Raw genomic sequence first — 25,976 nt, 5'->3', positions numbered from 1 at the left:
ATAATTTTGCATCTCAGATCACTTTGAAGTATTTTGCTGTTATTCTAATAAAAACTATTCTATCATTTAGGTAGAACTAAATCATTAAATATGCCACTCATCAGGGACAATGTGCCTGTTATTTATTAAAATGCATGATTAGCGGGGCAGGGAAAATTTAGAATCTGGTTAATTGGCACATTCACAAATGTTACTTAAGAATACACTTAAACAAAAAGAAAGTAATGGTACTTGATGTTTTTCTTGAACATCTAATAGCTATAGTTAATGGCAAATCACTTCTGTATCAATACAGAAACTACATGCAATCCATGAAATCATCAAGAATAAATCTCAGTTTGACGCAGATTTTATATAACATCAACACTGTCAAAAGTTCTGGACAGAAAGCTCATTTGAATAACTAGCAGCAAAAGTTTGATGCAGTTAATCCAAATGAAATACATCCCTGTGCATGGGCATCTATCTTTATTCATTCTTCTTTCCAGGAAAAAAAAACCCAATATAAATCCCTTCATATTTAGATTCTAAATTATCAAAATTCCTTTCTGAGCTTCTTTCTGTGTTCTGCAGCTACAAGCTATTCCCCTCTTATCTGATCATTCCCTAAGCAGCATCTTCCCCTCTTGTCTCCAAGGTCATTCCCACATACCATTACACCCTTCTTACTCATCTTTCTGTTCCATATACATTTTATTTTGCTGGCAACAGGAAGGCAAATTCAATCATGTGGTAAATCAGGTTGTATCACTTTGTATTCTGGACTAGATTACTTCAATCACTTCTTTTGTCAAAACTAGGTCCCATGTTAAATATTCCAATCTGATTCTAAAATGACAATTAAAAGATTTCTGAATAAGAACAAAAAAAGAGAGTTTATCTTGAAATTGACTCCCCTTCTATTTCATTCTGTGCAGAAAAACAACACTACCAGGTGTGTAAATCATGAAATTGGATGCTTTGAGAGAAAGAGAGAGACTCTCTATTCAGATCAATAAGCAGCAGTGGCTAAGGTATACAGTTAAGCTTGTTCTAAAGAGGCAACAGGATCTTGGCACAGGTTCACTTTTCTCCAAAGGAAAAAGAAATTAGACTTTCTAAAGACTTGTCTATTCATCATTGCAGTAAAGCTAATGCTTGTGTTTTAGAAAACATACACTTCATGGACTTTAAATTCCTAAAATAGTTCTTTAAAGTAGCCCATTATTATTATTATTATTGTGTTTATGATTGTGATAGGAGCTTCTTTAAAACTATATAATAAAATTGTGAGGTGATATTTAAACCAAAACCAAAAGAGGTACAAGACTATGATAGAAAGAAATGGGTTTTTTAAAAACTTTGTGCATAATGCTAACACTTGCAGTAACAAAACTTCTACATGTCACAATTGGCCTATTTTGCTGTTACTGCAAATGTTGTAAAATGGGGACTGTGGGTATTAGAAGGGAATCATATTAATTTTTTTTGCTCTTTTTTAATGCAGTAAATTTATTTCAAGGGATCCTCCAGGGCAGAAAGGTTGAGAAAGGATAGATGAGAATGAATATAAGCCCTGGTAAATAAATAGATGTCTTTCTCCATTATTTAGGTAGACATTTATTAAAAATGTTTTCCATTTTCAAATATGATAGAGCATGTATCATGTTTCCCCTATTAGTATCTAGGCCTAGATATTAATATAAAAAAATAAAGGTTTTCCATGTCCACTCATGTCCAACTTTACTGGGTGATGCTCATCTCTGTTTCTTAGCCGAGGGAGCCACGTTGTCTGAAGAGGAATTGGTGGTCATGTGGCCAGATTACACCAAGGCTCATGGAAAGCTGTTACCTTCCCACTTAAGCGGTACCTATTTGTCTACTCGCATTTGCATGCTTTTCAAACTGCGAGGTGGACTGGAGTTGGGGCAAATAACAGGATCTTGCCCCATTGCATGATGGTTGTCAGTTCCAGCTGATAAGCTCATTGTCTAACTGTTGAGCCATTGCACCTCTAGATATTAATATACAGAACACTTATTCCATCCTCATGAACCAATGTATTTCAAAATCTAACCTATAATTTATATATAACTTCTTTAATTTCTCATACCTTACAAAACTGACTACATATTTCCATCATATGTGTACCATAGTGTTATGTGCTCCTTTTGCATATTTTTATTACTGTTATCCATGTACTCTATGCCATACGACAAATAAATAAAATAAATGTTTGCAAATAGTCTGCTTGAATGTTGGGAAATACAGAAAATAATTTAGATGAAAAATGTTACCTATCACTTCAATAGAAATACCTGCCTCTTGTGTTATAGTTACAATTTGCTTTACATAGATATAGATCCTTCTAAAACTGGAGGCATTTGTTTACACACTAAGAACCTATTTTTAGTTTTACATTTTAAAAGAATGGAAAATATATAACATCTTAAAGAAATTCTGTATAAACAAATATAGAAGTACCAAGCTATCCTTAAACAGCAAAAGACATGGTATTAATGGATTTTACATTGTGTCTTCTAATTTCTCATATTAGCTTTCTCAACTAGATGCTTTCTAAAAAAATATAAAGCAGTTATAATTCCCAACCCATATGTCTAAAGGAAAAGTTTAATAATGCAGGGATTACCATTCCAAAACATGTCAGTAATGACACTGACATTAATAAAGACATCAATTTAAATACAATTTAAACAAGTTTGACTTGTTAAATACTGTCAAATATTCTGAGCTTTTGGATAGACATGTGTTGTTATTCCCAAGGTTATTTAGGGCAAAACCTAGGAAATCTATCAATGGCATGATGGTAAATTTGATGGGATATTGATATGCTACACAAACAGCTTTTGGAATGCCAAATTACCATCAAATTTGACCAAATTAGAATTTAGTTGGCTTTGCATTTAGTAAAATATTACATTTAGCTCCAGTTCTACTAATATGGATATTATTTCTACCAAATATGTGAACTTTGCAACTATTTAAAAAAAACCCAATACTTCAGAAACTTAACATTTAGCATTTCTATGTTTTGAACATAAAAACTGAATAACATGCAAATTCACTAAAGGATAGGCATTTAGCCTGTAGTCTAGCATTTCTTAGTAAGTAAGGTCAGTCTGTAAATAAGATAATTTTTGGTTCAGATTTCAGATGTAGACACTGAACACAGAATAAATGGGGCATAACTGGAGAACACGGATCGCTCCCAGAAACAGATATCGCCTTTCTGTGAATGTTCTTAGACCAACTGGAATTTTTCATTATATAAGAACACTTAAATTTTTGCCTGGTTTTAGAACTGCAGTTTCCCTATCAGCTTACATGGATATGCATTCATTATCTACAATGATCATGTCTTAAGAATTATTTATGAATTCAAACTCACTGCCTGGTTTCTTCCTCTTTAGAATAACATTTTTCATTTTAAATTTCATTCCCTGAAATTTTTGTTTGGTTCGTACCACATTCTAAAATTACTCCTTGCAGGATAGTTTTACTCCCCAAAGGCCCATTTCACCACAGAGCAATTTGTCCCCTCTAGTAAACTCCTCAGGAATTGCTAAGCAACATAGGATTCTGGCCAATTAAAGGCTCATTTGTTCAGAGGATGCAGTACTTCAAACATATTTTCCTTATAAACAAAGCAGATCATTATCATTCTTCAGTTGTAGCTGTCAAGAAATAGTTCACATATAGAAACCTTTGGGATGAAAATAACTTTTAAAAATGGCTAATTGGAAGATAAGGTTGCCTTCAATGCCTTTAAGGAAATCAAGATCAGAGATTTTTTAAAAAATCAAACAGAAATATAGGTGACACCTTAAAATCTGTCAAATGTATTACAGCCCTAGTTTTCAGTGAGTGGAGTCCAGTTGATGAGATACATGAATAAACAGCCTTAGGCATTCTTATCTCATTCTAAGCTGAATAGAGATGCCAAAAAGCAGCTTTGTATAAGGATCATTTAGTTCCTCAGAGAATTATTCATGAAGAATAATATCTGGCAAAGAAGCGAGAAACTGAAAGCAATATTTAAAAACTAAACACTTTGGTGGGTGAAAGCAGTGAATAGTTTATTCACATCCAATTTAATAAATCTTCATACACTCATAAATATAATGCTACTAGTTATTTATTAATCAACATTTAGAGACTAAACAAAAGGCTCAAAGGCATCATCATAATCAAATAGTTGAGAACTATATTATTTTGCACTTAGGACAATAACTTTTCAGTCTCTAATATTTTTCATTTGCTTAGCCTATTAACACTTAAGAATCACTCAAATGCAGTCTTGTTCAGTTCCAATAAAAAAAAAAGTTTATGTTCATATACCACTGTCCTGTTCCATAGCTTTAAGTAAAATGCAAGGTGAAATCTGCTTTTCACCTTTTTCTGACAACCTCCAGCAACAGTCCCCAAGAGGACACTTTTCATAATCATGACTGTACACATTTGCAGTTTGAGGCAAGAGAAATTAAACTGTCACCCCACGGAAAGCCCAGTGCTGAAACTTTATGTAGCTTTCATCAGAATCCTAGCAGTTGGCTTACCAAGGCAAATCTAAGCTAGTTAGCCCCCAATCTGTGTCATTTCCATCACTCAAAGCAGAGACAAATGCACACACAAGACTGATGTTCAGTATAGCACAGCATAAATATAGGGAAATGATATCACATCCTGCCATGATCTGGAATGCCAATAGTAGGCTAAAAAAATCGGAATCAACATTCTCATTCAAGCACAGAGCCATGCACTGAGGAAGAGGGGACTTCTATGCCTCCCCTCGCCCCCACTGAAGCCCAAGCTCAGGATTTAGCTGAAAGTGCAAAGGAATCGGCAGGAAGGAGGTTGGGGGGGGGGGGTAGCAGTCGGGAAAAGAGCCCTTTCCTACAAAAGGCGAGTTACCTACCACGCCCGCCCACCCACTTACTCCCGGCAGCTTTATATCTGAAAGCCATTCACTTCCAACAGGAAACGGGGAATTCTCTTTGGTACTTAAAAAAAGCCACAGCTAGCGTATTGTATTATATCTGCGCACGCACAGAAAGCGCTGAAATGACAGCTGGAAACACCGGAGGGAAAAAAAATAACATAAAAAAAGAGAGGATACGTATAATTCAACTAAAAGCACAACCTTGAGCAGTGCACGGTTGCTTGCGCAGCCAAATCCTTGGATGTTTTTTTTTTTTTTTTGCATGCCACAAAGGGAGGAAAACCCACAAAATTCTGTACACTCACATTGTTTAAATAGTTCCAGACACAAAGCCATGGGAGACACAAAGAGGATGAGGGAACTAGAAAGAGAAAAAGGGGTAAAGAGAGAGAAAGGGAGAGAGAGAGACAGAGAGAAACGAACGAAGCCGGCCTTCGTTTGGCCTTGGGAGGAAAGAGAGAGGAATGGCGCTACGGTAGAAGGGCAAAGCCGGATTCCACTCTGCTCATTCAGAAAACAACAAACTGGTCCCGGTCGAGGAAAGAAGAATGGGGCGGAGGACGGGCGGGAGGCAGAGCCGGGCCTGCCCCCGTGGCGCTTCAGACCGTGGCGAGGGCAAGGAGCGGGCAGCTACGGCTACCGAGAACGACGATCTGACCGGGGCTGAAAGAAAGATACAAAGTAAGAGAAAAATGCCGCGATACACAACAGGCTACGGCAAGCGCAGACACTCACCCTCCTCCCTCACTCACTCAGCCAGCCCATCCGCTGCCCGTTAGGTACTTTCAAGGGGAGGAGCATCGGGGTGGTTTAAAGCCCAGGGCTGGCCACGCCCACCTCCCCGGGCCGCGCCCGGCGACAGCGGGAGAAGGGGAGCGAGCGGGGCGCTGGCCGCGGAGACGTCGTGCCGAAAGCGGAGCGGGGTGGGAAGCCGGGAAGGAGGAGGACCGGGCGACAACGGCGGCCCTCGACGGCTGCCAATGGAAGCGAGGGGGCGGGCGCTCTGCAGCACCGAGCTTCGTCGGTCGTTGCAAAGGGAAGGCATGGCTGGCTGGCTCAGCTACTACACCAGCTGCGAGCCTCCTCCGACTTCGCTTGCGCTGCCCAACCGGTTCCAGCTGGTATTCCGCACATGCTCACAAAGCCCCGTTTTGCCCCCTCGTCTGCCTCTGCTGCCTGCTCGGCGAGGGAGGCAGCCGAAAGGTCAGCCAAGTCTACCGTGACAAAAAGGCGAACGGCTTCAAGGCCGCAGCTGCACCGGGGGAAGAAGGCTCGCGCCAACCTCCCCACTCCGCAAAGTTTGTTTTTGGTTTCCCCTCCCCCCTTCTTGTCTCTCCCCCGCGCCCCCTCCCCTCCCCGGCGCGAAGGGGGGGGGGAGAAGAGCTCCCCTTGCAGCCAGATGGACAACAGGTGCGGTCGCCCCCGCGGAAGAGGGCGCTCGCTCAGGGCAAGGGCGGTGCAGATGGTGGGAAGTCGCGTGTTCGGAGCGGTGCTAAAATACCTGCGGGTCTAATGGAGGAGGAAGGAGGGGTGGGGCATTTCGACGGCTCCCTGGGCTCTTTCTAGGATCGCCTATTGGTCGCGATCCAAGGGGCAATGCTGCCAGCTTAACTCTTCCCTGCGCGCCAAAATCGACCTAAGTCAATGCTATAAAATCAGGTCGACCGGCGATCCTATTTCGACGACCTTCGAGCTACTCGTGCCTTGGTTGTGACGGCAAAGTGCTCCAGACACTCCTCCAGCCAGAGTGCTCTATTCCAGGGGTCTCCAACCTAAGCCTGGAGGACTTAAACATCCAGGCCAGGCTTAAAGTTACCAAGGATGGAGACCCCTGCTCTATTCCGTTCAGCTAGGCAATGAAGAAAATTAAGGTCTCAAAGCATTAAACGGTGGAGGATACTCCCACAGCAGCCCAAAAACAGTTCAAATGGAATTTTGACATTCCAGAGCAGAGTGGAATCTCTCCTCACCCAAATCCTGATATTTCACTTGGGGAATTTTTATCAGGTTTTTGAAATAGAACATAAAAGGTCTCTCTGAGGTCTTCTAGTCCAGCCCCATGTTCAAAACTGCAGACCGTATATTCCATCCCAATCACATCTATTTTTGAAAACTTTTGGTATTGGAGCACCCACAACGGGCTTGGAGGCAAGCCAGGGATGGGATCTGACCTGTATAACTATGTTGCTCTGCGTCGTGTGAGTGCAATTTACGACCTGCTGAGCTGACAGCTGAGCAGTGCTGCGTGCAAGTGCGCAGCGGTTGGAAAAGCCCTTTTTCCTGCTTTTTCAACCGCAGCTGTGTCACGTAAAGCAGCTGTGGTTGAAAAAGCAGGAAATAAAGGTCAGGTAAGATCCCAGGCGGGCGGGCGGGGGCAGGCCAAAACAGCAGCAGACATAGAACTGGTTCTATGTATGCTCGCTCTCTGCTGCTCTTCAGAACTACCGGTTCTACAGAGGTGGACAGAACCGGTAGAATCCCACCCCTGAGCAAGCTATTCTATTGATTGGCTGTTCTCACTGTTAGAAAACATTTCCTTATGTCTTGGTAGGATATCTCTTTAACAAGAAATTACTTTAACAATTACTTCTTATCCTGCCCCCAGATGCTTTGGATCCAGTCTTTCAGCCCCTGAAGTAATGATAGTATAAATAATGACAATGCCTCTTTAATTCCTGAATTCCTTGACCATATCAGATACTGCTAGACAAATCCATAAGCAATGAGGCTACAGGGGTCCTAATACTGTCATTGATTCCTGCCTTCTGAATCATAGGGTGCATCCCTCAAGCAGCAACTGTGGCTGAATAGCAGGAGATAATCTTCCCTCTGCTGCCCATTTTTGCAAGCTTCCCACATGCATCTGCTTGACAGCAGTGACTCCGAATGCTGATTTATTTTCCCCTTTCTGAGCAGTTACCTTAAAAGGACCAATGTTTGACCTAGGAGCATTTTTAAAAATAAACATGAAACTATTTCTTTATTTAAATGAACAGAATTCTCTTAAATTTTAGGGTTACGGTTAGGTACTTTCAGATCAAATATGTTATTGTGTAATCACTCTGCTTTACTCAAAAATATTTATGGGAAACCCAGGCAATGATATTTTTTATCTGTAAACTCCCCTTCATGCTGTTTTTTCTTTTCTTCCTCTTTATTGATAAAAAAGAGAAGGAAAAGCACAGTGCCTTTTGACTGATAGTTCTAAGACTTGCTCATCTGGAAACACCCTTATGGAGTGACATATCCATACTTGCACAGAGACAACTACTCAGCCTGAAACAGGTTCTCATAAGCAACAAATAACACAACAATGATGCTTATGTGGGAGCCAGATCCTCCAACAAGTCCAGATGTCTGCTTTGCCCCCACATTTATTACCCATAATATTGTTACAGGCCCCACAATTTTACATGCAAGATTAGAGGGGTTTTCATACACCCTTCTGATGTGAAAAATGCCATCATTTGCCAGATTCTATATAGGACAAAACAGGTGAGACGTATGCAAAAGTATTACATTTGATGTCAGAATTCAAAGCAAGAACAAAAGTAAATGAGGATTTCCCAGGACACTCTATTACAGATTTCAGAATATCAGTTTTCGGCTGAAGAAAATTTAGCAGCACAATTGAGGGAAGACTACTAAATCACATTCATCAGTCTCAGAAGGTTTACCAAACAATGAGCTTTAACCATTAATTTTTCTCGCTTGTAACCTGCATCTGTGTAGCCCCTTCTCCCTATTTTCTCCTTTCTCCCTATCCTAATTTAGCAATAGCAATAGGACTTAGACATATACTTCTATATAATCTTTTACAGCACTCTCTGAGTGGTTTACAATGTCAGCCTATTTCCCCCACTAATCTGGGTCCTCATTTTACCGACCTAAGAAGGATAGAAGGCTGAGTCAACCTTGAGCCCATCAGGATCAAACTCCTGGCTGTGGGCAGAGTTAGCCTGCAATAGCGTATTCTAGCCACTGCATCACCAGGTGTCTTCTCTTTAAATCCATACAGTTTATGCATCTGATGTAGTTCATGAAAGCTCATGTCTTTTAATAACATTTGTTGTTCTGAAAAGCTGCTACCAAACTGATTTCAAACTGGGGAAAATGGACTGAAAGGGTGCCCTGTTCAGAGTAATGCTTATATATCACCTATCAGTGTTTTATTCAGAGCTTAAATTGGGACTGCGGGAAAAAAACAGTTTTTATATTTGAATCAAAAATGATTTGATTAAATTTCTGAATCAAATTCACATTTTAAAGACCGATTTTGATTCAGATTAATAGTTGAGGCAGTTCAGATGTCTCTGAATCATTCCAATTATTTCATAGCCTTTGGCATATCTACAGGAAGGCATTTTTTCCGAGTGGAACTGATTTTTAAAATGGAAACTCTGATGCAACTATTTCATCCAGTTCTGAAAAAAAATACCATTTTTTAAATATTCGTCAACATTTTGCTGTCATGTTTTAATCTAATTTTAATGTACACACTTCCCTTAAAATCCAAACAAATAAAAAATGAAACAATACAATGAAGCTTTAGGAAAATGGATTTATTGAAACAATGCATCTAAAATGTTCTTCACAACTCCCCTGGACCTGTCTGCACCTCTTCTACTTCACAGTGTATGAAGCTTTAGATTATATTACATTCTGTATGTTTCCTGTGTTTTCTCAATATTCATAACAGCTGAAAACAGCTCCTCAAGGGTGGAGAAATAAAAGATAACCCTAATAAATGGGAAAAGGAACTAATATTCCTGATATACTGCTGGAGAGCCAATGTGCTCAGGACTAAAATCAAGGAGACCCAGGTTCAAATCCATCCTCCTGCACTGAGTGACTTGGGCCAGTTATTCTATCAGCCCAAACTACCTTAGAGGGATTGGGAAGGAACACTGTTCATGTTTCCTTAAGCTCCTGGAGGAAAGATGTAGGATATAAATCTAACAAACAATATTGTACGTATATGGCTTCTACAGTGGGGCTAATGTCTTTTGCAAAATATTTGGGAAAAAACTTCAAATTAGACACGCTTTCCAATTTTCTGTATATGTTGCAACCCAAATCTGTTATTCATATTTGTACTGTGTACCATGACTAACCAGAAAGCAAATAGTTAATGTGGACAAAAGGAAAAGCATTTGCTTATGTATTTTTCACATTAAAAAAGAGCATAATTAAAAAATTCCAGAACATATTGTAAAACAAAATAGTGGAAGAAGGAAATGCAAGAGGGATTTTTTTTTTTAGCAGAAATGTGGTTAATGACCTTTCAGCATTTAATAACGTGAATGCACCAGAGGATTTCAGGTAAAGCATATAATTATATGTTCTGTGGGTCTATTATTGATTTCATGCTTTTATTTAGATGGGAATACTATGTTATTGGGACAACACTGGAGGCCACAGAGTTCAGTAGATTTCTCTTCCTGAATTTAAAGAGTTCCAACTTCAGAGGGCAAATCTGACACACAAAAAAAACTCTCCCAGAATTCCAAATTAGAGACAGGAAAGGAACTCTATTCTATTTTTTCTTGATGCTCCTTCATACCATCAAAGAAACATGAACAACCCCAGCATTATTATTTTTATAACTCCAAGGAAGACAAAGTAGCCAAACATGCAAACTTATGTACCTTTACTTCTATTTTTCTGATCTGTTCTGGCAAGCAACTTTAAATCTCTGCAGTAGGATTTAGAAATTTCCCAATTATTTCTATTCTAGCATTTCATTTCAAGTACATCTATTTCAGATGATGTCCCAAATCAATATACAAAATATAAAGTCATAAAACAGTAATAATTTGCTAATAAAACAGTCACAAACATTAAAGACATTTCAAAGCAACTCAGGACTTGTAACAAATATACAATTGGATTTTGCAAAGCATTTAAAAAGCAGTTGATTTCACACAGCTCTCTATGTTGCTTGTGCATGAATGCACATGCACAAATACAACTACTGAGACTTCCCACAAAGCACTTGTGCCCACTGATGTACTGTATGTGAAAACAACTGGAAAAATATTTTGAAGCAACCACACTAAACTTTCCAGACTGAACAGCTGCTTTATCACTCAGAAGAGATGACTTGCTTCTGGCAACTTTGTTTCTTATGAATGCTTTGTTCAACCCTACAAATACATAGTAATTAATTGCTACATGGCCCATTAAGATGAAATATGCCTTCATATTTATACTCTACAGAAACAGAATTTATCATTAGACAATATTATCCTTTTAAAATAGGTACTGTAGGTTTATATGATGCAATCTGAGGACTTTTTAAAAAATAAATGAGTCATGAACATATTTTTGTAGTTCTGTTTGGAAGCAAGATTAATATTTTTGATATTTAGTTCACTGTTGCAAGATATTTTTTTTTAGATGACACCATCTGTCTAAATTTATAATTGGTATTTTATGTCTTTTCAATGTAATTGCACGTATAACACAATCATCATGATCATGATGAAGGAAACCAGAATGGTTTATAACAGAATATAAATAATTTTGAGTAAAATAATTAGCACCAGACCAATGATCCTAAAAAAGCAGTTAAGAAAAATCAAAATCTATGCTAGTTTGGAGAGATTTTGCCTGAAATAAACTACTCTGGTCATGATCACTTGTGACCTCCAGATTAGACTATTTCAATGTGCTCTACTTGGGACTGCCCTTGAAGAGCATTTGGAAGTTTCAGCTGGTGCAAAATGTGACAGTATGGGCAATTAATTGTGTTGCTTGTTTGGTGCATATGACACCATTGCTTTGTGAGTTGCGTTGGCTTCCAGTGTGCTTCATGGTGCAATTCAAGGTCCTGCTAGTTACCTTTAAAGCTCTTCATGGCCTGGGATTGGATTATTTTGGGGTCCATATTTCCCCAATTGTTTCTACGCATCCTACCTGGTCTGGCAGGAGGGGCATGTTATGGGCGAATCAGCTGTTAGGACCCAGGAAAAGGGCTTTTTCTGCTGTGACGCCTGCCCTGTGGAAGATCATTACACCCTTAACTTAGCCCTGCCCTACTGGTCTTTTGCAAGGCCCTGAAAACTTGGTTTGATGCCTGGGCCCCCAGGAGTGTGATAGAAGCAGTCTCTTGACTTTATTGACTTATTTAAGAAACTCGGCTGCTTTTTTAAAAAAAATGTTTTGATTATTTTTACTTATTTTATCGTAAGCTGTTCAGAGTCATTTATGTGAGATGGGCAGCTATATAAACCAAATCCATAAACAAATAATTCCAGCTTGAAATCCTTCCTAAATGATTAAATAACCTATTTTGCACATAAAAGACCTATTTTATATTCAAAAGATAGTCTTTCATAGTTGACATTGGGGCTTTCGGATTCAAGATGTATTGAATTTGAAATATTTTGCACATCCTTAATTAACAATCTTAAAGTGTGCCTAGAAAACAATTAGCAACCAATGTACTTTTAATATTAGCTTCATATGATCCTGGTATCTTGTACCAGTTAATAGCTGTAGTTTCCACATTTTACACCAACTAGAGATAAATGGCTTCTTTTTCAGGATGTTCTATGTGAGACACACTGTAGCAGACAAGTTGTGATATGGGAAAGAAAACTGTTGACAAATCAAGAGCAAGCTGGAGCACAGAAAAATAACTAGGGTTTTCTCTTCTGAAACTTTGTTTTCCTATTTCCTCTTGTTTTCTTCTTGCATAAGAGATGAGGCAGAAGCTAAACTTCTGATAAAATGCTTTTCAGTTTTAGACATGAGTTTTATCTGGCCTTATGGGTTCAGATTATTATCAAGGCAGGATTGGGCGGCTCATACCTAATGGAAATATTTTTTCTAATGTTATATAGAGCAGGATTGAAATTCTCAGACTGAAGCACATTCCTTTCAATATGTTTTCAAGAAAACCGCAATAGGCTTTGTGGATTGGAAGGCAGTTTTATTGTGGGAAACAAAGGTATTTTTGCTTGGATTACTTGCTATCAAAAAGCCTATTTGGTGTTGTGACTTATTTATGATTTGTAGTGATCCCGGTATTGGTCTGCAGAGAAGTACAAAGCCTGGCTTTTAAACATAGCAAATGGAGCAGTTATCTGATCTCTTCCAAAGCAACTGTTCATGTTTTGCTCTTTGAACATTCTCTGGCCACATTGGCAGAACTAATGGGTGTTCATCAATCTAATCTATTATTAAAAAATTGGAAAGTAAGATATAAATTCTGGTAGCTATTCAAAAACCTTTTATCAATATGGGCCAGAAGGTAGCATCTTGGAATGTAGAATTATTAAGATTATTTTTACGGCAGCCTTTCCCTACCTGTTACCCAACAGATATGTTGGATTCTATTTTGGCTGGGAATTATGGAGGTTATAGTCTGATACACCTGGGAGGTTCCCAGGTTGGAAAGTTGCCTTAAAGCTTCCTGAACATAGAAAAAACAAGTTTGGTTTTAAAAAATGGTAATCACAGATATTGACTTGCCTTCCATATGCATATTTAAAGGAGAATGTATATAATAGGGAATGTAGGGAACAATGATATTTGGGTTTCCTGCAGCTAAAAAAGAGTAGATGTGTATTTGAAAAATTGATGCTTGCCTTTTGTAAATTTTATAATTCAGGCTGGCACTTTGGATTTTGGGGTAGTTTCCTGACGAGGTATGGTGGCTCCTTGCATATTTTTAATATATGAATTAGAATAATTTGAATATTATTCTGAATTAAGATGGGGACATTATTATATTGAAAGTTAATATCTTAAGATGTCAATACAGATAGACTCAATGAGAGAGACAAGCTTCTGGTAATAGCGTATTAAGCAAATACACTAAAAGACCTTGAGATGAAATACAAGGAGGTGGAAGTGACATTTGGTAAGACAATTCTGATAGTAGAAGGTTGATTAGGATTAAGATTAGAGGCAGAACTTTTTAAGAAGAATTTTGTCACCAATGCTTCTGTCAAGGGCTAGGGCCCTCCATTTGGCTTCAACTCATTTATTTTCAAAAGTCAATTTATGGTTTGATTGGTAATGGCTGTCAGGATTCCGGCACTTAACCCCATTTAAATCAATGTAATCAAGGCAGAGTGGTGGTCACCTTGGAGTTGCAGTTACAGGGAACTCTGGATGGGCCTTCAGTGTTAAGAAATGTCCTTATCATGGTCTATTGCAGACTGTTGTGATTTCTACTTATGGAGAAACCAAAACATTTGCCTTGCAATGTGATAAGTGTGATAGTTACTGTCTAAGGCGGGGCTTAGTTGGATGCATCATGTGCTGGCCATGCCCACACCCGGTTTAGCGAAGGGGAAAAAAGTCCTGATATGTCACGCGACACCACTGTGGCAAGATGAGTTTGACACCCCGGTCTAGGGTGACAGCTAATGGTAGCAAAATGATTCAGAAAAATTACATCTTTACCATCACCTAGTGGTCTTCTGGATTCTTGCAGCCCAATTCTTGTAGGTTTCATAGTTGTGTTATCCTAGCAGACCCCTCCCCCACCAAAAAGAGAGCAACTGCAGTTTCAGCTGTTGCCATTCCTCCCCAAGGCATTTGTCCGTGGAAGCCCAGGCACTCAAACAAGTCTGCATCCTGTTTAATGGATGGCAAATGTTAGGACTCCCCATTCCTGAGTCCCATCTGAAAGCTTTGCTTGGGACCCAAGAAACTGTAATTATGCTCCTGTGCTTAATCTTAATGGAATCAAAGTGTTGAACTTGTCTAAGCCTGTTGAACTTCAGCTAACATTAAAAGTACCAAACTCAAGTTTTTGTCTAATTTTTATCTACTTATTGTGGTTTTCCTCTCTATTTATAGGAACTCTGCTGCAGCAATAGAGTATTCTGTAACTAGTAAAGCTATACACAGACATACCATTGTTGTTCTTAACTGTAAAATTTTGAAAAATATGGCCAAGTCTAGTTCCAATTGAATGATTGAATTTGTAGTCCATTTAGAAGAATTTTTGTGCCAAGATGGATAGGCTTATGAGGAAACTGAAAGGCAAAGAGGAGTCAGAGTTTTATGTGGTATGGGAAATGTACTTATGGTTAGAAAAGAGAAATAAGTTTTAATACAGAAGATAAATGTAAATGTAAATATGTAAATGCTTGACATAGCACTGTAAAAAATGTAATTGGATGTGTACTTTGAAAATAAAAAAATAAAAAATAAAAAAGAAGATTTTTTGTGGTAATCAATAACCAACTTGTATTAGTCTTGCATTAATTGTGCTAATAAGAATGACTAAAAACCCAGAAGCTAAAAGTTAACAAAGCAAATCAGCAGGAAAGCATCATATCAATCAGATGTGTGATTCTTTCAGCAGTAAAATAAACCCCTCTGTATAAATCCCTTCTTTTCTCTGAAGCCCCTCTATGTTCCCCAGAGTTTCTGTAGAGCTCATTTGAAGGGATGCTTGGAACAAAAAGGAGAAGAAATCTATGCACTTAAAACTGCTGTGAGTCAGAGTTGAATAAAGAATGTTCCTGTGGCTTGAACTCATTTGCTTATATGCATTTACTGGAATGATTGCATTATGTGAAGTACTGCAAAATGCTTTCATGTTTTTTAAGTATTTTTGCATTTGTAATATTATATAAGCAATAGAGAGTCAAGAAATGACAGACGATAACCAAATATGAACATAATGGCAAGAAATGATGAAATAAGAAATAAGAAAAAGTTTGTGGGACACAAACTTAACACAGGACAAAATATAATGTAATAGGCATCACTGAAATTTGGTGGGATGGTGGCGTCTTGATTCTAGAAGGCTACATCTTATTCAGGCGGAATATAATTCAACAGAAAGGGAGCAATTTGCATTGTACATAAAATATATACTTTACCTGCTCAATGAATTTACAAACTGGAACATGTAGATTACTGTTGGGAGTAGGTAAGAATAAAAATGTTCTTATGTAAGATTATTACAGAGTTCTTGGAGAGAGAGAAGTTATGGATGTGGTCCTTCTGTGTAAGATGACTAACTTCTGAAGATGTAGTTTTGAAGATAATACCATTATGAGATTTGAAATATCCTAATATCTACTAGAGATCAAATGCTGCTAAAAGCCAGGTATCCAACAAATTTCTGTTGTTTCTTGCTGACAATTTCATTTGTTAGAAGGTGGATGAAGTAACATGGACATGTAGTTTCTGATAAAGTCAAAAGGAAGATAGATCAGCTCCAATGGCATTAAATCTTGAAGGAGAAACATGTCCAGAAAGCGTCCGGAGAAACAAGATATTAAAAGTACAATTGCAAATAATTGCTACTAGGAGGAAAAATGAGAGAGGGACCAAGGTATATAAACAAAGAACTTCCTTAAATAATTGAAAAGTAAAAGGGAGGATATACTGTAGTCTTCACAAATTGTAGAGGCTATGCCAGAAAGCTTAAAGCTCAGAATGAACTGAGGCTTATGAGAAATGCCCAGAACATAAAAAGAGCTTATTAAAATAAATCAGAAAGAAAAAGAGATGTACAGGTAAGTTGCAAGGAGTTGAATTAGTAAAAGTTGAGAAGAATCTTAACTTATATTTTATTTCTTCTCTCAGGAGAGAAACAATTTAGTTGGCCGTTGTTGTGAAGTTGGTGAAAGGAAGGAGCTGCAACTTTAAACAAAAAGGACCCTTAACCGAATGAATTAAAAAACTCACTAGTATATAAATTAAGATTCAGATGAATTCAGTGTTCAGGGCGACAGAACTGAAGTGCAGTTGATAGCACATCATAATTATGCTTTGTGATAGTTCCTGGATAAATGAACTCTAAAAATGATAGCCACAGACTGAGATAATGTAATGTTCAGGCTGTTGTGATTGTATAAGCTGAATAAGTCTATCATAAGGCCATTACCTGTTAGCAACTCCTGTGTGTTTGGAGGGTGAAATGTTCACATGTGCGCTGCGATAAATATTTGCCAGCCTTTATGTGCACAATTGATCTGCTCTGTAAAGAATTGTTTTGCTAAAGGATTCTGTGGTTCAGTGCTGTACATTTGTATGTTAAATAGTGTAGTGCATTTTCTTCCAAATATACCAATTATTATTACCTTTATTGTCAGAGTGCAACTTGTGTATAATGAGTGGCTGAGCCTCCCTTCGTGCATCCCACAACACAACTCACAGTGAGGACAGAAATCCCTAACCCAGTCCCAATCTTATTACACTATGTGACCTTGTTGCACAACGCGCTGGCCCCGCGAGTCTATCATACTATGTTGACATGAAGAAAACAAGAGGACAGAACAAAAGATACAAAAATACAAGGCTATCCACCCAGAGACCAAACTTACTGATTTATAGTCAGGCTAAAATATCTCTAGCTAATCACAGTTTACTTTACCAACACGGATGTACAGTAGGTGAAATTTTATAGTGTGCAATAAAATAGCAGCGGTGGTATTTTCCACATTAATTGTAGCTCTTTTTTTTCTGTATATGACAATAGACATCTTGTTCTGTCCCCTTCTGATTTTTGCACAAGTTCCAGAAGATAATAACAAACATTGTGCATTATATATAAATGTTCGTATAACTATAAGCTACAGCACACAAACTGCAGCATCCTCTGCCTATTTCCAGAGAAAGCTATTTCTAAAGACTGAATATAGGTAAAAAAGAAGACAATTTTAAATGGGATACTTATTGCTATTACAGAATGAAATGTGAGGTCATTGCTGGATGATATAATTAGTAATGGGTCTCAGTAGGATTTCAGCTCTTCATATTCTGGCCTCTGCACTATGAGTAAGAGATGGTACTTTGCCACATTTTTGGAAATTTTGGACTTGTTCTGATGTTTCTTTTGCTATCCAGCTTAATTATATTCCTTTGCTTTCTTTTAAACCCCACCTCAAACAACACCCTACCCTAATAAAGAAACTCAAGCAAGAGAAGTTTACTTTCTTTATTAAAGGCAGAGATTCAAGAAAGCCCTAGGCTACTTTTTCCATTTCACTCCATTGTCTTTTTTCTTGGTAGGCAGGCACGCTCAGAAATAAGTTAACGGGCTACAACAATGCATTACAAAAGAGTCATTCCTTGATATGAATGGAATTTTGGAGGCTGATCTGTTGTTTTACTGCAAGCAAGGTTGTTTTCTTTTTATGAAGAAGTCGAAGAGGGCTGACTTTATCATAAAAAGTGTCAATTATTAGCATTTGTGGATACCATGTTAGAGACATTGTTTATAAGCATGACCAAAAATGGGCAGATTTTTTACATTTCTAGGGATCTGAGTTAACGTTCATATATATTTCACACACACACACACGCATACACACAATATATATATATATATATATATATATGTGTGTGTGTGTGTGTGTGTGTGTGTGTGTATGTATGTGTATGTGTGTGTGTGTGTGTGTGTGTGTGTGTGTGTGTGTGTGTATGTGTGTGTGTGTATATATATATATATATATATATATATATATATATATATGTGGATCTTTGGTTGTTCGGGTTTTCTCCCGCGTAAGATTCGAAGTATCTAGGTAGCGTTTGATGATACCAATCTTACGCGGGAGAAACCCGAACAACCAAAGATCCACATACAAATACCCGAGAACCTCAGAAACACACACACACACACACACACACACACACACACATATATATATATATATATATATATATATATATATATATATATATATATATATATGAATGAATTTATTACAACCCAGGACCAGCAACACAATTACTAATATATAGATGCATGAGATACAATTGCAAGTATATAGCTCATTTAGAGATAACAAGCAAAGGCACAACAGTCTCCTCGGGGACTTTATAGGTTGGCACACAAAATCTAGGTACTTTGTAAATTGTATCAGTTGGAATACCCACCCCAAGAAAGAAATATAAACATTATCTGTATACTATGAAGAGGTGATAAAAGAGGGAACATGAACTCACTGTATAATCTCTATAAAAGCACACAGTCAATAAAAATATAACTATTTCAATGCTTCCAGAATCATACAGGCAAATTTATTTTAAAACGTACTCTGCTACCAGCTAGCAAAGCCAATACAATAAATGTGCCACGGGCAATGTTCTGATATTTGGGCTCAGTTAAGGTGATAATTGGCTTTTCTTGGCTGGAATTCAGCCTTTGAAGATTCAAATTCTCTAGGTAGTTATTTCTAATGTTGAGCAGCTCTTACTGTTAACTGAAGTATAATATGCCTTTCTGTAATTTTAAGATTATTATGCTTTGCATTCTGGATTGATAGATTATGGCCTTTCTATTCTGACACTTTTCCAAGCACTTTGCATCTTCTCTAACTTGTCTCTTTTGACATTTTATAATACTCAGTTCTTATAAGGAGTTCCTATTCCAGGCCTTAGTCAAAATTTCATCATGATCATCACAATCATCAACAGCTGTGTTCTATCCTTTTGCCTCTCGATGGTGCAATTCAGTAATTTTAGACTTACAATTCAAAGGGCGTTGTATTGCATCATACATCACTTCATTTGTTTCAAGATGATATATATTTTTTGGAATATTTTTTGTGAACTGTTCTCATCAGGTTTCTGGAGTTCTGCACCCTAGTGCTGTCCTTGGAAAAAAAAGAATTTCATGGAGTTGATTCATATATAGTACAAATTGTGGAAGGCTATCTCTCCATATCTAGGATAGGATCTTGAGATATACACTTCAAATGACTTGCCGCTGCTGCAATCAATGAGCTCAGCAGAAAAGTAGTTGCTGTGGGTGTGGTTCCACCCATCTGTTGGGGAAAGGTTTTAGTAATGAGTTAGAGGATTAAGGGTGGATGAAGACTTGGTAGTGCACTGTGCTCAAGCAGATGTTTTGAGAACACTTAGTGTCCCTCATCATAGCTAGCTTAGCCATGTGACAAAATTTTGTTATCAACCAATTGGAATAGAATTCCCCACAAGTGTTGCAACTGTCCTTGGGAAAATAAACTAGACGTCTGCTCACCCATTTCTACGCTCCTGCAGTCTCTCTCCCAGGGCTATTTTTTTTTTCAGCCCAGGCTCAAAATACTGGACCTGAATCCAACTAGGAGAAAAATAAGAGAAAGGAATGGAGGGTCTATTGCAAGGTAGCTGAGCGGAAAGTTAGGATGGCTACCACATAAAATAAATCTGCTTTAAGGTATTAAGCTTCAGTTCCCTGTCAGTGCTAACATAGAGTTTCTGTGAAACACTGTCAACAAGCCAGAGTGCTTTGCAAAGAGAAACAAGGGTATTTTTTTTAGGAAGTGGAGTGGTTCTTCCAGTTCATAGCCAGAAGTAAATCTTTGCTTCCACCCTGTTCTGAACCTTTGCCTGGTGATTAGGAGGATGATCTATTGCCTGATTGCCTTGCCTTTAGTTTTCCACAGCAGTTACATTACTTTCAAAAATTGCTGGGTGAGATCTTCCTGTAGGATAAGCAACACAATTCAGCTCTTTGTAAGAAGTGGCTAAATGGCGGAACCCAAAGGGAGGGTTCAGCTTTTCATGAGATTTCTTATAGAATCAACGTTACCATCTTCTGCTTCATTCAGCAAGATTTAGATAAACGCAATTTACAGTAATCTAATTGTAGTTATAAGGCAGAGTTAATATCTGAGATAACAGTTACAAAACAGTATCTTTGTAATTATTATAGTTGCAGCAATTTGGAAGAAAAGAGCAGATGTGACACTGCCAACATGAAGTCCTAGTCCCATGTTAATGGGAAGATGATGATGATCGATCAAATTTGTATGTTAAACTTTTTCACTGTATGTAAGGTAATTTATAATCCATTGTAAAATAATCTAATACATATGTTTAGGATGGCTGCCCTAAGGCTAGTTATAACTATCACTATGTTCAGTGGTAGTTACTCCTACCAAAAATATTTCATTTTGTCTATCATCTGCACCTCTATAACTGTCTGGTTTGATTCTCCAACCCAACAGGACAGACACAGACTTCAGAGGATAATTAGGACTGCAGAAAAATCAATTACTACCAACCTACCTTCAGTCGAGGACCTGTATATTGCACGAGTCAAAAAGAGGGCTGTGAACATATTTACAGACCCCTCACATCCTGGACATAAACTGTTTCAATTCCTTCCCTCAAAATGATGCTATACAGCACTGCACACCAGAACAACTAGACACAAGGACAGTTTTTCCCTGAACACCATCACTCTGCTAAAGAAAGAAATTCCTCAACACTGTCCAACTATTTACAAAGTCTGCACTACTATTACTATTAATCTTCTCATCACTCCTTATAACCCATCCTCTCCCACTTGTGACTGTATGACTGTAACTTTGTTGCTTGTATCCTTACGATCTATATTGACTGTTTCCTAGTATGATTTGATTGCTTATTGTACCTTATGAGTATTATTAAGTGTTGTACGTTATAATTCTTAACTCTTGACAAATGTATCTTTTCTTTTATGTATATTGAGAGCATTTGCACCAAGACAAATTCCTTGTGTGTCCAATCACACTTGGCCAATAAAGAATTCTAATTCTAATAAAAATTATATGTCACATAATACCATATACTTCTCTCTGTGTCTCTTTCTCTCTTTCTCTCTCTCTCTCTCTCTCTCTGTCTCTCAAAATAATACTTTTAAGAAATTCTGAATATATATATATCTAGAATTCCCATTGGCTGGCACTATATCGGGAAAGGCTGCATTGAAAAGCCATGACTTATTATATAAAAATAAGAGTGAATTCTTGAAGGAAATGTTAATTCTGGAAAATCAGTTTATCATCCTATCTCAGTCTGTTTTGGGCAAATTTCTACAAATTTCTTTTGTAAGTTCTTTTCAAAATTCTCTTTCCAAGCTCATCAAATACTTCCCAAACCATGGCAAATAAATTTCTTAGCTTCGTATAATCCAAGCATAGTAAAAAAGAAAGAAAAGAAATTCTGACTTACTGTTGTTGCTGGGAAGTGTTTGGCTGCCACTGATGGTGCTGGCTGGGGGTGGCGAGAGGGACTGAACAGAGACGGTGTCCTCTTCTTGGGAGCAACCTGCCTGGATAGCTCGGAGGTAGCTGTGGCTCCGGGAACGGAAGTAGCTGGGAAGAGGCAGCTCCAGTACTTCCACAGCAGCTGATTCTGCTTCACTGTAAGCCGATTCACACATACCTTCATATTGATCATTCAGCTCTTCTTCTGTTGTCTGCAAGGATACAGCTGGTCAGTTTTCATCAAAAGTGTCACCAGTTCCCTATATTTCATAAGCTCTCTTTACTGTAAGTACATTTCTTATATTTAATTCATGTCAACTTTTCATTGCCAAGGGGTGCCTTGCTTTTTATTATTTCTTAATTTGGGGCAGCACAAGGCCACAACGGACAAGGCTATTGCATAATGACATCTCTAAGTACAGCAATCCTGGGATTGAGAGTCTGTTCTGTTGAAGGAAATGGATAATTTCCCTCAATTTTCTAGCTGTATTAAGCCTATCTTGAGGCTTAACACATCAATTTTATTTTGTTTTCAACTGATAAGTCAGGGGGAAATAGCTCTCAGTAGTTCAGTGATTTGCTTCTGAATCTTACAGGGCTCCAGAATCTATAAAAAGAGTTTGGACAGGCCCTGTATGGAGTACATTAGCTGCAAATTATCTGTTCAACTCTTAATTGAAGACACTTTGGAGTTTTTTTGGTGCAAGGAAAGATTGTTTGTTTTCCAGTAGGGGCTGAACAACTTGTGACCCAGAAAGCTATACATTTTACATCATTCTGGCCTGCAAAATGTATTTTGTATTATCATTAAGGCAGCAACAAATTAAGGAAATTCAACAAGTATGCATTGGATCAACGTACATAACTTTTGAATGGAATATAGCTTGATGGCTCACCAACAAGAAGGGATGTATGAAATTAGCTCACATCTATGATAAAATGATTTGAGGATTTCATTACATGTATCCATGGAATGTTCATAACTGAGAATGTTAACATGTCAAGGCTGTGATATAGAAAAAGTAGATTTTTTTAACCAGAAACTTTATTTATTTATTTATTTATTTATTTATTTATTTATTTGATTTGTCAATTGCTTACAAGATAATAGGTATAAATATATACATAGTTATGAATACATGAAATGGGTACATATAAGAAAAATAAAAGAAACAATAGGGCAGGGACGGTAGGCACGTTGGTGCGCTTATGCACGCCCCCCTACAGTCCTCTTAGGAAAGGGGTGAGGTCAATAGTAGACAGTCTAAGGTTAAAGTTTTTGGGGTTTGGGGAAGAAACCACAGAGTCAGGTAGAATATTCCAGACATTGACCACTCTGTTGCTGAAGCTGTATTTCCTGCTATCAAGTTTGGTGCGGTTAACCTTGAGTTTGTATCTATTGTGTGCTCTTGTGTTGTTATGGTTGAAGCTGAAGTATTCATTGACAGGTAGGACATTGCAATGTATGATTTTATATACCATACTTAGATCAGACTGAAGACGGTGTAATTCAAGGTTTTCTAGGTCTAGAATTTCAAGTCTGGTGACATAAGGTATTCTACAATGAGTAGAGGAGTGGAGAACTCTTCTTGTGAAATATTTCTGGACTTTTTCAACTGTGCTAATATCAGATACGTAATGTGGGTTCCAGGCTGATGAGCTGTATTCAAGTATTGGTCTAGCAAATGTTTTGTATGCTCTAGTTATTAGTGTGATATTACCAGAGAAAAAGCTATGTAGGATTAGGTTAACAACTCTTAATGCCTTTTTGGCTATGTAGTTACAGTGGGCTCTAGCACTTAGATCATTAGAGATGAGTATTCCAAGGTCCTTTACAGAGCTTGGATCATCAACAAGATCTTGACTATTCAACTTGTATTTTATTTTCGGATTTTTTTTGCCAATATGGAAGACAGAGCATTTATTTGTTGAGATTTGAAGTTGCCATTTGTTTGACCATTCTGATACATAGTCAAGATCTTTTTGAAGGGTAGCAATATTGTCTGTGGTATTGAACAGCTTTACATCATCAGCGAAAAGAACGCAGTTGCTCTTAATATGATCACACAGGTCATTTATGTAGAGTATGAAAAGAATTGGTCCTACAACACTGCCTTGGGGGACACCAATATTGACAGGTATAGAATTTGATAGGACACTCCCAATTTTGACCATTTGTTGTCTGTTTGACAGGAATGCTTCTATCCAGTTATGCATTTGTCCAGAGATACCATAAGATTTTAGTTTTAGGAGTAGTTTGTTGTGTACCACTCTATCAAAAGCTTTACAGAAGTTCATGTAGATTGCGTCTGTTGCTTTGCCCTGATCGACTTGTGTAGTCCATATGTTTTTGCAGCGTAAGAGTTGCAGATTACAGGATAGTTTTTTCCTGAAACCAAATTGTTTATTGGAGAGGAGGTTGTTTGTCTCTAAATCGAGGATAATGGATTGGTTAATAATTGATTCCATGACTTTACAGGTTTGCAGCATAAGGAGATTGGTCTGTAATTTTCAACTAGGCTGGGGTCTCCCTTTTTGAAGATGGGGATGACTGTGGCTTGTGACCATAGGTTAGGCAAGGAGCTGGTCCTGAAAGATTTTTCAAAGATTATGCTTAGAGGTTCGGCTATGGTAGTGGATAGCTTTTTTAAGAAGTAGGCACCTATTCCATCCGGTCCAATAGATAGAGATGGTTTTAGATTGCGTAGTGCTTTTTCAACATTGTCTTCTGTAAAATCAATATGTATTAGATCATTGTAGTTGTCAGTGGTTCGGCTAGGAAATACTGGGCATGATCCATTGCTGTTTACAAATACTGAGCTGAAGAATGTATTAAAGATGTTGGCTTTAATGGTGTCGTCATTGCAGTCTTTACCATTAGGTCTTATCAGTTGTGGGATGGACCTTGAGTCTTTTAGTTTGTTGTTTACAAAGTTGTAAAAAGCGCGGGTGGAATTGGTGCATAGAAGGTTTTCCTCTTGTTTAATGTGATAATTGGTGCATTCAGTCTTTATCTGCTGGCATAAATTTTTGTATTGGCTTTTGAAATTGGCAACGTGACCAGATTTGTTTTTCCGCCAGAGTGGTCTCTTTTTGGATTGAAGTTTCCTTATTGTTATGGGTAATCTTTTTTTTGTTTGGGGAGTTGTTGTTGGTACATATAGTTTGATGACTCTTTTGACTTCAAGTAAAAATATGTTGTAATGGTCTTCATTTAAATCTTCATTTAAAACTCTTAAGCTTTCCTCTGTAATCTCTGGTGAGAAAATCCAAATCTTCTAATCCTGGATCATGTCTATACTTAGAAATAATATATTCTATCCATTTTTTCTAAAGCCTGCATTTTTAATTTCTTAATGTTCAACATTTTATAAACTTTTTTCCAAATTATTTGTGGTGCTACTGCAAGCTAGAGCTAATATTTCCTATTGTATTCTTCTAGATGGTCTTTGCCCCTCATTCTTTTCAACTATAATTCTGCCTCTGGGCTATTTGGGTATGATATTTGTCATTCAGACTTGGCATTGATTTCCAATACTGTGGTAATAGTAAACTGAGCAATATGGTTGCTCTTTTAACCTTCCTTGCCACTTTTCTTTTTTTCTTTCCTGGCATCCTGATGACTTTGTTTCTACCTCACACTTCATAAGTTGTCATTCAAATGTATTGATCTTTAGTCATATCAATCTACACTATGAAAAGATTGATATGATATTTGCTGTGGTTTCATTGAAAGGCAAAAAGGGAAAAGTACTTTCAATGAAAAGTGAGCTGAAAAGAGAACAGGAAATGTCAGAACTTTATATAATATAAGGAATAAATCCATGTTTCACTTTTTGGTAAATTTCACATTTTGTTCAAGCATAAGTTGATTCTATCCTTCTGAATTTTCTTAAATGAAAATGGGTCAGCACCTTCTAACTCATATGCACAATTTTTAATTAATTTTTCTTGCTGTATACCTTCTTCTGTAGGTTGCACATAATCTTCCTAATATGTGCATTTTTAAATAGAAATTTAGAAAAAATGTGAATATTGAGAAGGACTACATCTTGCTTTTCTTTTTGCTCTCATCTTAG

General features: G+C 37.6%; 1 protein-coding gene across 7 annotated transcripts in view; it reads right to left on the bottom strand.

Moving 5' to 3' along the window:
* Positions 1 to 25,976, bottom strand: part of DLGAP4 (DLG associated protein 4) — a 406,338-nt gene that overhangs the window by 52,191 nt on the left and 328,171 nt on the right. For 3 of the 7 annotated variants that reach the window (XM_087929117.1, XM_087929120.1, XM_087929119.1), the window contains exon 1: positions 5,675 to 5,968. Coding sequence is in view for 3 of the 7 variants with exons in the window: in XM_026697619.2 (XP_026553404.1) it covers positions 21,863 to 22,109 (247 nt within the window). In the remaining 4 variants the exon portion in view is untranslated. Of the gene's footprint in view, positions 1 to 5,244; positions 5,603 to 5,674; positions 5,975 to 21,862; positions 22,110 to 25,976 lie in introns of those variants that run through there. The other 4 variants (XM_026697619.2, XM_087929114.1, XM_087929116.1 and 1 more) reach the window with 3 other exon arrangements.

This window comes from Pseudonaja textilis, chromosome 3, assembly GCF_049901715.1.
Source record: "Pseudonaja textilis isolate UNSWEBS1 chromosome 3, rPseTex1.2, whole genome shotgun sequence".
Taxonomy (NCBI): Eukaryota; Metazoa; Chordata; class Lepidosauria; order Squamata; family Elapidae; genus Pseudonaja; species Pseudonaja textilis.
Note: the sequence above shows the minus strand (reverse complement) of the source record. Positions and strands in the feature narration are given on the sequence as shown.